Source organism: Chrysemys picta, chromosome 3 (genome assembly GCF_011386835.1).
Source record: "Chrysemys picta bellii isolate R12L10 chromosome 3, ASM1138683v2, whole genome shotgun sequence".
Lineage (NCBI taxonomy): Eukaryota > Metazoa > Chordata > Testudines > Emydidae > Chrysemys > Chrysemys picta.
The window spans coordinates 161205084-161217430 of NC_088793.1; the positions used below are offsets into that span (position 1 = coordinate 161205084).

At 42.6% G+C, this 12347-nt stretch overlaps 1 protein-coding gene across 6 annotated transcripts in view; it reads left to right on the top strand.

The window, feature by feature from the left end:
• RAB3GAP2 (RAB3 GTPase activating non-catalytic protein subunit 2) overlaps nucleotides 1-12347 on the top strand; it is a 91038-nt gene that overhangs the window by 28554 nt on the left and 50137 nt on the right. For all 6 annotated transcript variants that reach the window (XM_065589413.1, XM_065589414.1, XM_065589415.1 and 3 more), the window contains 2 exons: nucleotides 2576-2711; nucleotides 4180-4261. In XM_065589413.1, coding sequence (XP_065445485.1) covers nucleotides 2576-2711; nucleotides 4180-4261 — 218 coding nt within the window. The remainder of the gene's footprint in view (nucleotides 1-2575; nucleotides 2712-4179; nucleotides 4262-12347) is intronic.

Sequence of the window (12347 nt, forward strand, 5' to 3'; positions counted from 1 at the left end):
GGCGCGCGCACACCTAATGGAATGGATATGAGCAACACATCTCGAAGAACAACAGTTACAACGGTGAGTAACCGTCTTTTTTAGAGGGCTTGCATGGTGTGCCTATGCAATAAAGATCAAACAGGTAATTAATGGTTATGTACATATTTTGTCTAAATATACAGAATAAGTGAAGTCATTAATATTTGTCAGCCTGTCCACTGTCACTTCCTAAATGGTAGAGGAATTTACTAGCATTATTACAGTATATGGGGACATATGCAATGACATTGATACATGGAAGCTTCAGATGATTGACATTTTACAACTGGCTAGGTGCAGAGGCTAGCCATCCATAGGATGTGTAAATTACGGCGGTCTACCATCTGCTGGACTGACAAAGAATAAAGAGAGACAAAAAACTCCTACTGGAGTTGAGATCATAGGGCTTTAGTGTGAAAGGTTGCATGGCACTCACGGCTGTAGAATTAAATTACTTTTCTTCTAATATGTATATTCACCATTTACATAATACAGAGATTTTGTAAATTTTCTCCATTCTTGTTGTCGTTTAACAAAACTACCAATCTTCTGGTCACTCGGGTCTGTATTTGAGGATATCTGCTTTTTTTTCCTGAAAATTTTGAAACAATGCTGTTTTCTACTGGTTACATTAGAAAGTAATAAAAACACAAATGTATTCTGGGAGATCTGAATATCCGAAGTAGATGTAAATACAGTGAGTGTGTGTGATTAAAAGAAATGGAACAAGTCTTAACATCTAAAGACTGATATTACAAAAATTGGGGGAAAACATGAGATCTCATTCTAGACTGATTTTAATTTGACTGGGCTGGCTAACTTGGGGTGAGGGGGAACCTTTTCAAACAAATGTAAAACTTGATGCATTCAAAAACATACGTTTCAGCTGCTCAAAAGTATATGAATGAGTACTGTTACGGTGCGTGCACTATTTTTAACACTGATTTTTTTGGCAGATTAGCAGTTTGTATGTGGCTTTTTGCATATCTGTATATTGCTATTTGCATTCCATCCCTTTGTTCTTCTAAACCACTTCCTTTCCAGCAGTTCCAAAAATATTATGTAGAAACAGTAACTGATTTTAAGCTTAAGGTTGGTAAAACAGCATATTTGTCTACACGGGAGTCCTAAGTCAAAGACTCACTTTGAAGTAGAGACTGGGGGAACAGAGCGTATATTTGACCTATCCTGCTTCTGTAAGGCAAGGTGAAGAAGAAATTCATAGTAGTCAGTTATAAAATAGCATTTTAACTGGAGGATTGTATGCTTAATTTTTTCTGTAGGTCAGGCTCAATGCACATACCCAAGGCTCCCTGTATTCCTTTGTTTGCCCCCCCCAACTCCTTGTGTTCCATCCTCCCATCACCACCTATTTCAGGGGCTCCTTGCAACCCCTCCCGCACCCTCTCTCATGCTAGGGACTCTATGAATGCCATCATTCTCCCCTGATGCAATAGGCCCTTTGTATGCCCCCATTCTCTCTTCCCATGCCTGGGCTGCTGTGTGCTCCCCTTTCTCCATACCATTCTTATTTTCTTTATCTTTCATAGTGTCAACGTTTTAAAATTGTATTGGGAGTGTGGGCACAGCTAGCCCCCCCCCCCCCAATAACTTTGACAAAAACAGAACAATTTTTATCTAAATTTTCCACTGAAAATTTTGACTTGCAGCAGAAATTTGAAAACTTAAAAATGTTGTCCAGAAACTGAAGACATTTGTTTTGGGGGCATTTGTTTTTTCAATTAAAAAAAACAACAACAAAATTTTCCTCAGAAAGCACACACTTTTTATGGGGAACTTTGTTTAGTTGAAAATCTAGTTTTCTGTTAAAAACAGGTTGGATGGAAATTTTTTTTTACTAGGCCTAATTCCCAGTTCCTACTGCCATTCCTGTGTGAAGCAGAACTGCATAACTACGTTTTCTACTTTTTGCAGGGTTGTGATTTGGGAATCGTTCTTCAACTGTAACATTTCTGGGTACATGTGGGGAACACTTTTGGGTGGTTCTCACATTTGAGTTTGGTTTCTGAAGCCCCATAGTCTGTAAAGGAACAGGGAGAGCAGGATTGTTGAGTGGCAATAACCTGAATTTAGTTCTTTGTAAGAAAATATATTTTTCAAACAGTGGTGTTACCTTGGGGAACAATCTTGGGGAAACTCCTTTCATGTTGAAAACTGACCACTTTGTCCTCTGTTCTCTCTCTCTCTCAACTGGTTTCTTGTCCATGATAGTGCTTTAACTCTCATCCCATGTCTGTTAAGTTCCTTAATTGCCTTTGGTGAGAGACAAGGATTTGAGAATCCAAATAGCCAACTAATTCTCCTTTATATGCTATTTTGTTAATGTGCTAAAAGAATTACTGTAAAGTAGATAAACCTGACTTGCACTGCTCTGCAATTCTATACCATAGTTGAACTGGTGGCGGGGCATTGAGCACTAGACTAGTTCTGAGAGAGGGCAAGCAAGGCATATGTGTGGTTTTAAAAACCAACCAACCAACCAACCAACACCTTTGAAAATCATTGCCTACGCTAACTAAAGCTTTGCACACAGGAAGAAGAAGAAGCGGAAGAAGAATCCACTTGCAAGACACAGACAAGTTACTGGCTTCAAGACTGTGTGTTATCCTTGTCACCAGCAAATGATCTGATGGTAATAGCTCGTGAGCAGAAAGCTGTCTTTTTAGTGCGTAAGTATGTAATGCACATTTTTACTTATGGCCCAGTACTTCAATTAGTGAACAATTGCAGTTCTTATCATAAATCCCTATTTTCAGGGATTTTAGTATGGTGGACTATTTTATGTAATATATGTGATGTATTAACTAGGCACAAGCAGATATGGCAAATCTGAAGTTTCAGCCTTCTCAGGTCCTTTGTTTTTTGTAGGTCTGAGTCATTTTAACAGGCATAATTTGATAATATATATACCATAACTAGCTTATCTCTAGTTTTGCTTGCAGATTTACAATTAATTATGCTTTCTGGACAAAATCTCTGGGCTGTATTAATTTTGTGTTAAATTTGTTTTTTATGTTAGTGTTAATTTTTATGTTTTCTTGTGTTAAAGCTTTATCTCTGAGAAAAATTGAGCTAAACTGACCTGAATACTTGGTGTTGTTTTAAAGACTTTTTGCTTTGACTTAAAAACTATGTCCATGCAGCAGAATGTGTATCGTTGTCAGTATGTTGGGATAATAACTTGTAACTAAATGCTGCAGAAACTGAGATTTCTGAAACTGGAATGATTGCATTTTCTTAAAGTCATCAGCCCATATTCGTTGTTCCCTGCAGAATCATGCATGTCAAAAACTGATTAGCTACTAATTTCACATAGTTAATGGGAAGGACAGAAATGCACAATGCCTGTAAGAACACCTTCCAGCTAATTGAAGCTTAACAGAGCTCCTACTGGTTCATACATAAGGAAGTTCTCCTTTAGCTCACCTGGTGGATAGATAGCAGCTGCCTCTGAACCATTGGGTGGTAATTGTTCTAGTTTGTCAGTTTTTAGGTGGCATATAAATAGCACATGATGTATTGTATCAAATGCTGTGATTTTTACTCTCGGCTAACTATTTGGAAAACATTTCTACTTGTAAAAACAATCTAATGTTAGAAAATAATGAAGTATTTCGTGATTTCCACTGTTACTATGAAGTGACTGAAGGAATTATGAAAATCAAATGTTTAGAACTAGTGTAGATTTGTCCACTTTCCTCTGTGTTAACTCAGACTCTGGGGTTTTAATTTCATGGTGGATAATCATACCAGGTAATAGTATTTTGTACTTTCATTGCACCTTTCATCTGAGGAGCTCACTGTTTGAAGTAAGCCTTATAGCGCCAATGAAATAGGTTGATGTTTTCATTTTTTAAAATATAAATTAGTCAGTTGAGGAGCATGGAGAGCGGTTACATGATGTGCACAAGGTCTCACTACGTGGCAGAAGTGAGAAAAGAATCCATGAGTTGTGTTTCCCAGTCCCCTCCTCAGATCAGTAAAACATACTTCCTTCCTATGGTGAGAGGTTTTTTAAACTGGTTACTGACCTAGATGTGTTATATTGAGGAATATTAGGAATAGAACTATATTACTTTTGCAAAATAACCTTTTAATATCTTATTCTTTATGGACAATGCCTTTTTTTAATGTCAGCAAAATGGAAATATAGCGACAAGGGAAAGGAGGAAATGCAATATGCTGTTGGTTGGAGTGGCTCTCTGAATGTTGAAGAAGGGTAGGTATTGAATTCTTAGTTTATCTGATTAAATGTAACTTTTTAAACTATTACTAATTAGTCTGCTCTTCTTATCTTAAATGTACTTTGCGAATAGTTTGGAGAAAGGAAACTGACTAAATGATTTTAATCGCTGCTGATTGTTTATACATTCCAACTTTAAGAATTCTGGGCTGGAGTAAGTTACATGGCTAAAAATAGTGCCCGAATGCAAAGCAACTACTTGTTATTGGGAGTGAGATTCCTGGATGTGATTATATGCAAATTAGTGGGTGTACATATAATTATAATAAAAATAATTGTTCACAGATCTGGACGGTCACGAAACCGTTGTAATTCCTTAACCTAGCAAGACAATAAAACTGAACATCTACTGAGTAGAATTGAATTTTTCTTTGGGGTGTGGGAGAAACTTTTTTATCCTGATGTGTTGGGGCTGCAGACCGAAGTAGTCTGTAAGGATCCCCTCCCCATATTCATACCATCACATCAATACTTAAAACACTCCAAGTTACAGGCATAGAGCATCACTCATATGATGCAAAGCCCTTCTTCCCCCAAGATGCTGTGGACATGTTGCGTTTGTTGCCCTCCTAATTCTGATCTTGAAGGTCCATGGTAAGTGGTCTGAGTGCCTAAGTTACTTTTGAAAATGAGATTTGGGCTCCTAAGTGATTTTGGTGCCTTTGAAAATTTTACTTCAATCCTAGCTTTTGGCTTTGGCTTCCATATATATCTTGGCTTTGGTTTCAATTAGTCACCCTAACCAAACTAGCCCCAGAGAATACAGAATTTCTGCATGCTTTTTCTTCTGCTGCCAAGAAATATTTCAGTTTCCCCCTTTCCTCACATAGCTCAGGTATTTTAGTAAACCATCTTAGGTTTACCTTCTTGAGTTGCTATTTCCCCCTCAATGCTCTTTCTAGGGACTAGTCTACACTACCCACCTGGATTGGTGGGTAGAAATCGATCTCTCAGGGATCGATTTATCGCGTCTCATCTAGACGAATAAATCGATTCCTGAATCGACACGCGTACTCCCACCTCGTCAGGAGGAGTAAGCGCCGTCGACGGGGGAACCGCGGCGGTTGATTTGCCACCGTCCTCACAGCGGGGTAAGTCGAATAGGATACGTCGAATTCAGCTACGCTATTCGTGTAGCTGAATTTGAGTATCTTAAATCGATTTCCCTCCACACACACCCCCCAGTGTAGACCTAGCCTAACACCTGCAGCTGTGTGTCACAGTAAAGCCTGGTATACATTGGGGGAGGGAGGGGAATCGATCCAAGATACGCAACTTCAGCTGCGAGAATGGCTGAAGTCGATGTATCTTAGATCAACTTAGAATTACTTACTTTGCGTCCTTGCGGCGCGGGATCGACGGCCGCAGCTCCCGTCAACTTTGCTTCTGCCTCTTGCCAAGCTGGAGTTCAGCAGTCGACGGGAGAGCGATCGGGATCGATTTATCGCGTCTACACTACATGTGATAAATAGATCCCCGATAGATCGATCGCTACCCGCCGATCCGGCAGGTAGTGTAGACGTACCCTAAGAGTATGTGCAGTAATGTGGTTAAACAGGGAGCTGGAGATGTTGATTTTTATCAACCCATGTGAAATTTTGGGTAGGAGGCATGAACCTTGTTTAAATACTCGCTACTCCCATATATCTGAGCTGAGTTATCTTTGATAAATATCACAATATGCATCTGGCTTTTCTTTGTTTCCTTCTCACTATTCAAATAACATGGCCTGTTTCACAGAGGCTATTCCTTTTTACATTAGTAGAATCCATTTCAGTATGTTAGAGTCCCTGGAGGGAGGTATTTTAGATGAGGTGTGATCACTACCTTTATTGCTCCAGTTAAGGGTTTGCAGGTGTTTCAAATAGAAGGGACTTCAAATTCTATAGCAGTGTAACCTAGCTCTCTTATTGCAGCTACACATAGTGCTTAAAGACTGACACACCCCAATATTTTCCTCAACTGGCAATACTCTCTGGTCACTAAGCTTTGCTTTTATATATGTGGTTTCACTCAATTCCTTAATCTTATAAGATTTAATTAATTTACAACTAATGTCAAACTTGTATTTAGAATATCTTCAGCTTTTTTTAATTGCCAGCATTAGTCACTTTCTTGTTCTTATGGGAATACAGCTGACGTGTTATGCCTGCAGAAACTGTTGTTTCAGATGAAATTTACACTTCGAATGTCATTGGAAATGTCACTTAGGGCTGATATGCTATCTGTTTCATAGAACCTTTTTTCATAGATTCAAGGACTGGAAGGGACCTCGAGAGGTCATCGAGTCCAGTCCCCTGCCCTCATGGCAGGACCAAATACTGTTTAGACCATCCCTTATAGACATTTATCTAACCTACTCTTAAATATCTCCAGAGATGGAGATTCCACAACCTCCCTAGGCAATGTATTCCAGTGTTTAACCACCCTGACAGTTAGGAACTTTTTCCTAATGTCCAACCTAAACCTCCCTTGCTGCAGTTTAAGCCCATTGCTTCTTGTTCTATCCTTAGAGGCTAAGGTGAACGAGTTTTCTCCCTCCTCCTTATGACACCCTTTTAGATACCTGAAAACTGCTATCATGTCCCCTCTCAGTCTTCTCTTTTCCAAATTAAACAAACCCAATTCTTTCAGCCTTCCTGCATAGGTCATGTTCTCAAGACCTTTAATCATTCTTGTTGCTCTTCTCTGGACCCTCTCCAATTTCTCCACATCTTTCTTGACATGCGGTGCCCAGAACTCGACACAATACTCCAGCTGAGGCCTAACCAGAGCAGAGTAGAGCGGAAGAATGACTTCTCGTGTCTTGCTCACAACACACCTGTTAATACATCCCAGAATCACGTTTGCTTTTTTTGCAACAGCATCACACTGTTGACTCATATTTAGCTTGTGGTCCACTATTACCCCTAGATCCCTTTCTGCCGTACTCCTTCCTAGACAGTCTCTTCCCATTCTGTAAGCGTGAAACTGATTTTTCCTTCCTAAATGGAGCACTTTGCATTTGTCTTTGTTAAACTTCATCCTGTTTACCTCAGCCCATTTCTCCAATTTGTCCAGATCATTTTGAATTATGACCCTGTCCTCCAAAGCAGTTGCAATCTCTCCCAGTTTGGTATCATCTGCAAACGTAATAAGCGTACTTTCTATGCCACTATCTAAGTCGTTAATGAAGATATTGAACAGAGCCGGTCCCAAAACAGACCTCTGCGGAACCCCACTCGTTATGCCTTTCCAGCAGGATTGGGAACCATTAATAACAACTCTCTGAGTACAGTTATCCAGCCAGTTATGCACCCACCTTATAGTAGCCCCATCTAAATTGTATTTGCCTAGTTTGTCGATAAGAATATCATGCGAGACCATGTCAAATGTCTTTACTAAAGTCTAAGTATACCACATCCACAGCTTCTCCCTTATCCACAAGACTCGTTATCCTATTAAAGAAAGCTATCAGATTGGTTTGACACAATTTGTTCTTTACAAATCCATGCTGGCTATTCCCTATCACCTTACCACCTTCCAAGTGTTTGCAGATGATTTCCTTAATTACTTGCTCCATTATCTTCCCTGGCAGAAGTTAAACTAACTGGTCTGTAGTTTCCTGGGTTGTTTTTATTTCCCTTTTTATAGATGGGCACTATATTTGCCCTTTTCCAGTCTTCTGGAATCTCTCCCATCTCCCATGATTTTCCAAAGATAATAGCTAGAGGCTCAGATACCTCCTCTATTAGCTCCTTGAGTATTCTAGGATGCATTTCAGCAGGCCCTGGTGACTTGCAGGCATCTAACTTTTCTAAGTTTTTTAACTTGTTCTTTTTTTATTTTATCTGCTAAACCTACCCCCTTCCCATTAGCATTCACTATGTTAGGTATTCCTTCAGACTTCTCGGTGAAGACCAAAACAAAGAAGTCATTAAGCATCTCTGCTATTTCCAAGTTTCCTGTTACTGTTTCTCCCTCTTCACTGAGCAGTGGGCCTACCCTGTCTTTGCTCTTCCTCTTGCTTCTAATGTATTGATAAAAAGTCGTCTTGTTTCCCGTTATGCCTGTAGCTAGTTTGAGCTCATTTTGTGCCTTTGCCTTTCTAATCTTGTTGCTGCATTCCTGTGTTGTTTGCCTATATTCATCCTTTGTAATCTGTCCTAGTTTCCATTTTTTATATGACTCCTTTTTATTTTTTAGATCATGCAAGATCTCGTGGTTAAGCCAAGGTGGTCTTTTGTCACATTTTCTATCTTTCCTAACCAGTGGAATAGCTTGCTTTTGGACCCTTAATAGTGTCCCTTTGAAAAACTGCCAACTCTCCTCAGTTGTTTTTCCCCTCAGTCTCAATTCCCATGGGACATTACCTATCAGCTCTCTGAGCTTACCAAAATCTGCCTTCCTGAAATCCATTGTCTCTATTTTGCTGTTCTCCCTTCTACCCTTCCTTAGAATTGCAAACTCCTATGATTTCATGATCATTTTCACCCAAGCTGCCTTCTACTTTCAAATTCTCAACGAGTTCCTCCCTATTTGTTAAAATCAAGTCTAGAACAGCTTCCCTCCTAGTAGCTTTTTCAACCTTCTGAAATAAAAAGTTGTCCTCAATGCAGTCCAAGAATTTGTTGGATAGTCTGTGCCCCGCTGTGTTATTTTCCCAACATATATTTGGATAGTTGAAGTCCCCCATCACCACCAAATCTTGGGCTTTGGATGATTTTGTTAGTTGTTTAAAAAAAGCCTCATCCACCTCTTCCACCTGGTTAGGTGCCCTGTAGTAGATGCCTAGCATGACATCACCCTTGTTTTTTACCCCTTTTAGCCTAACCCAGAGACTCTCAACACTTCCGTCTCCTATGTCCATCTCCACCTCAGTCTGAGTGTGTACATTTTTAATGTACAAGGCAACACCTCCTCCCTTTTTCCCCTGTCTGTCCTTCCTGAGCAACCTGTACCCCTCCACACCAACATTCCAATCATGTGTATTATCCCACCAAGTTTCAGTGATGCCAACAATGTCATGGTTGTGTTTATTTATTAGCACTTCCAGTTCTTCCTGCTTATTACCCATACTTCTCGCATTTGTATATAGGCATCTAAGATACTGGTTTGATCTTGCCTCCCAGTTTTGTCCTAACCCTCCTTTCTCTCTGCCAATATAGCCCACACTCCCTCTTGTTTCCGACCCATCTCCCAGGTCTCCATGTTCCCCACTTACCTGTGGGCTTTGCTCACCTGTCCCCGTCGAACCTAGTTTAAAGCTCTCCTCACTAGGTTAGCCAGTCTATGTCCAAATAAGGCCTTTCCCCTGCTCGAAAGGTGAACGCCATCTCTGCCTAGCAGTCCTTCCTCGAATAGCATCCCGTGGTCGAGGAAGCCAAAGCCCTCCTGGCGACACCATCTTTGCAGCCAGGCATTCACCTCCATGATGCATCTGTCTCTGCCTGGGCCCCTACCTGTGATAGGAAGAATTGAAGAGAATACCACCTGCGCTCCAAACTCCTTCACCCGTACTCCCAGAGTCCTGTAGTCACTCTTGATCCGCTCAGTGTCACACCTCGCAGTATCATTTGTGCCCACATGGATGAGTAGCATGGGGTAGTAGTCAGAGGGCTGGATAATCCTCAACGATGCCTCCATAACATTTCGGATATGGGCTCCCGGCAGGCAGCATACCTCCCGAGATGAAATGTCAGGGCGACAGATGGGCGCCTCCATCCCCCTCAGCAGAGAGTCTCTGACCACCACTACCCTACGTTTCTTATTCGCAGTGGTGGCAGCAGAGCTCCCAGCCTTAGGGGTACGAGGCTTCTCCTCCTTTACTGTAGGGGGATGTTCCTTCTCTCCTATATCAAGAAGAGCATAACGGTTACATATTACCACGGCGGGAGGGTTCAGAGCACGGGTGGAGCACTGCCTGCTGCCAGAAGTAACCAGCTGCTAGTGTCCACACTGAGCCATCTCCTCCTCCACCAGTGGTGTATCAGCAGTCCTGTGTACTGGGACAGCTACCTCAGCTGTCTCCACATGGACGCTGTCCAGGAATTGCTCGTGGATTTGGATGCTCCTCAACCTAGCCACCTCCTCCTGTAGTTCTCCCACCTGCTGCCTGAGAGATTCCACCAGCAGGCACCTTTCACATTGGATTGTCCCCCCAGCCTGGATATCAGTAAGTGGAAATTAGTCTCTGCAAAACCACACCAGGATCTGGATAGAAGCATCCATGCTCAGGCGCTCTGTCTGGCTACAGGCGCAGGTGGAGTAGACAGAAGCATTGCTGGCACAGGTGTTGCAGGTCTTCCTAACCATCGTAATTCTCCCTCTGTCAAACTCCCTCTCAAACTCCCCTGTCTGCAGCTCCCTGTCCGCTGAAAGGGTTGTTTAAGCAAGAAGTTTTAAATGTAGTTGGCTTATAGGTTTTAAGGGGAATAAAGGGAAAAACAGATAGAACCGGCAAGGGACCCTCGCCCCCTTCCTGCTCCTCTTCCAAACTCCCTTGCGAAACTCCCTGTTAGCAGCCCCTGTTCGCAAAAGCTTTTCACTTGTACTAAATGTTTCCATAATAAATTTTAAACTTTATCTAATGGTGGAAATAAAATCTATGTCTGTATATTGGAAAATGAGTAACCAAAGTGTGTGTTTCTTGCCATCTATTTGTCTCAAGGAAACCTTGACTGTTGTCTGCTTTCCCCTGCCCAAACTGTGTGTGCATGTCTTGGAAAACTCTCTTCTATTTGTGGTGCTCATTATTCTTGTACAGTAAACGCTTGCTAATTAAACTGACTGGGGAGACCCATTGCAGCCTAAGGAATTTTTGCAAGTTACTAAGTTAACAAACACAATGAAAATGGAGAGTTCTGCATCAGAGTGTACTTTCTTAATTTGTTTTTGACAACAGTAGTTTAGTTTTAATAATTTGATTCTACTTAGTATATTACCAAAATTATCCTAGTAATTTTGCAAACATAGTGAAGCTTTTGCCTCTCTAGAGCACTGTACTGTTAAATCTTTGCTAAGGAGTCAGGTGAAACCCAATGGCTCTTGGTTAGACGGATCAGGCCTATGATGATCAAGTTGAAAATTAGCAAGGTTCTCCTGTATTTACCTTTCATTTAACCCCTATCAACTTTAGCAGCAGAGATCCTATGTTTTTATAATTGTATATTTCTCTTGAACATTTTTTTACTTATTACATCATTATTCTTTATAGAGCATTTCATTTTTTCTTTAAAATGGGAAATGTGGTATATGAGCACAGCAACTTGCTATTTTATTCTGCACTATTTTTTTTCTGATAAAGTCAAATTACTTTCAAAACCTGTTTTGTATATCCTCAATCTGCTTTTCTCAAAAGTCCGTTTACTCTTCTTCAGAACCCTTGTCATAGCACTCACAATCATTTTAGATACAATCATGTAATTTATGGATTCTAAATCCAGATTAGCTTCTGACAGGGGCGGCTCTAGCTTTTTTGCTGCCCCAAGCAGCAAAAAAAAGCGCCGCCCCCGAGCCCCCCCCGCCAAGCACCGGAGCCCGCCCTCCCCCTGCGCCGAGCGCCGAGCCCTGCGCCGCCCTCCCCCCCCCCCCCCAGCACCGCCGGAGTCTGCCCCCGGCCCCCTGCCGAGCGCCGCCGGAACCCCCCTCCAGCGCCGCGCCCACGCCGCACCCCCACCGAGCGCTGCGCGCCGGAACCCCCCCCGAGCGCCGAGCCCCGCGTTGCCCCCCCCCGCCAAGCGCCGCGCCCCGCGTTGCCCCCCCCCCGCCAAGCGCCGCGCCGCAGAGCCCGCCCCCGCCGAGCGCCGCTGGAACCCCCTCCAGCCCCGCGCCGCCCCCCTCGCCAAGCCCCGCACAACCGGAGCCCGCCCCCCCCAGCGCCGCGCCGCCGGAGCGCGCCCCCCCGCCCCGCGGAATGCTGCGCCGCGCTCCCCCCCCCGCCGCCCCCTTACCAGGTGCCGCCCCAAGCGTGTGCTTGGGTGCCTGGTGCCTGGAGCCGGCCCTGGCTCCTGATACTGTTGCTTACTATGAAAACTATATAAAACCGTTCTGTGCCACTTCCTCAACTGTTACAGTTAAGATC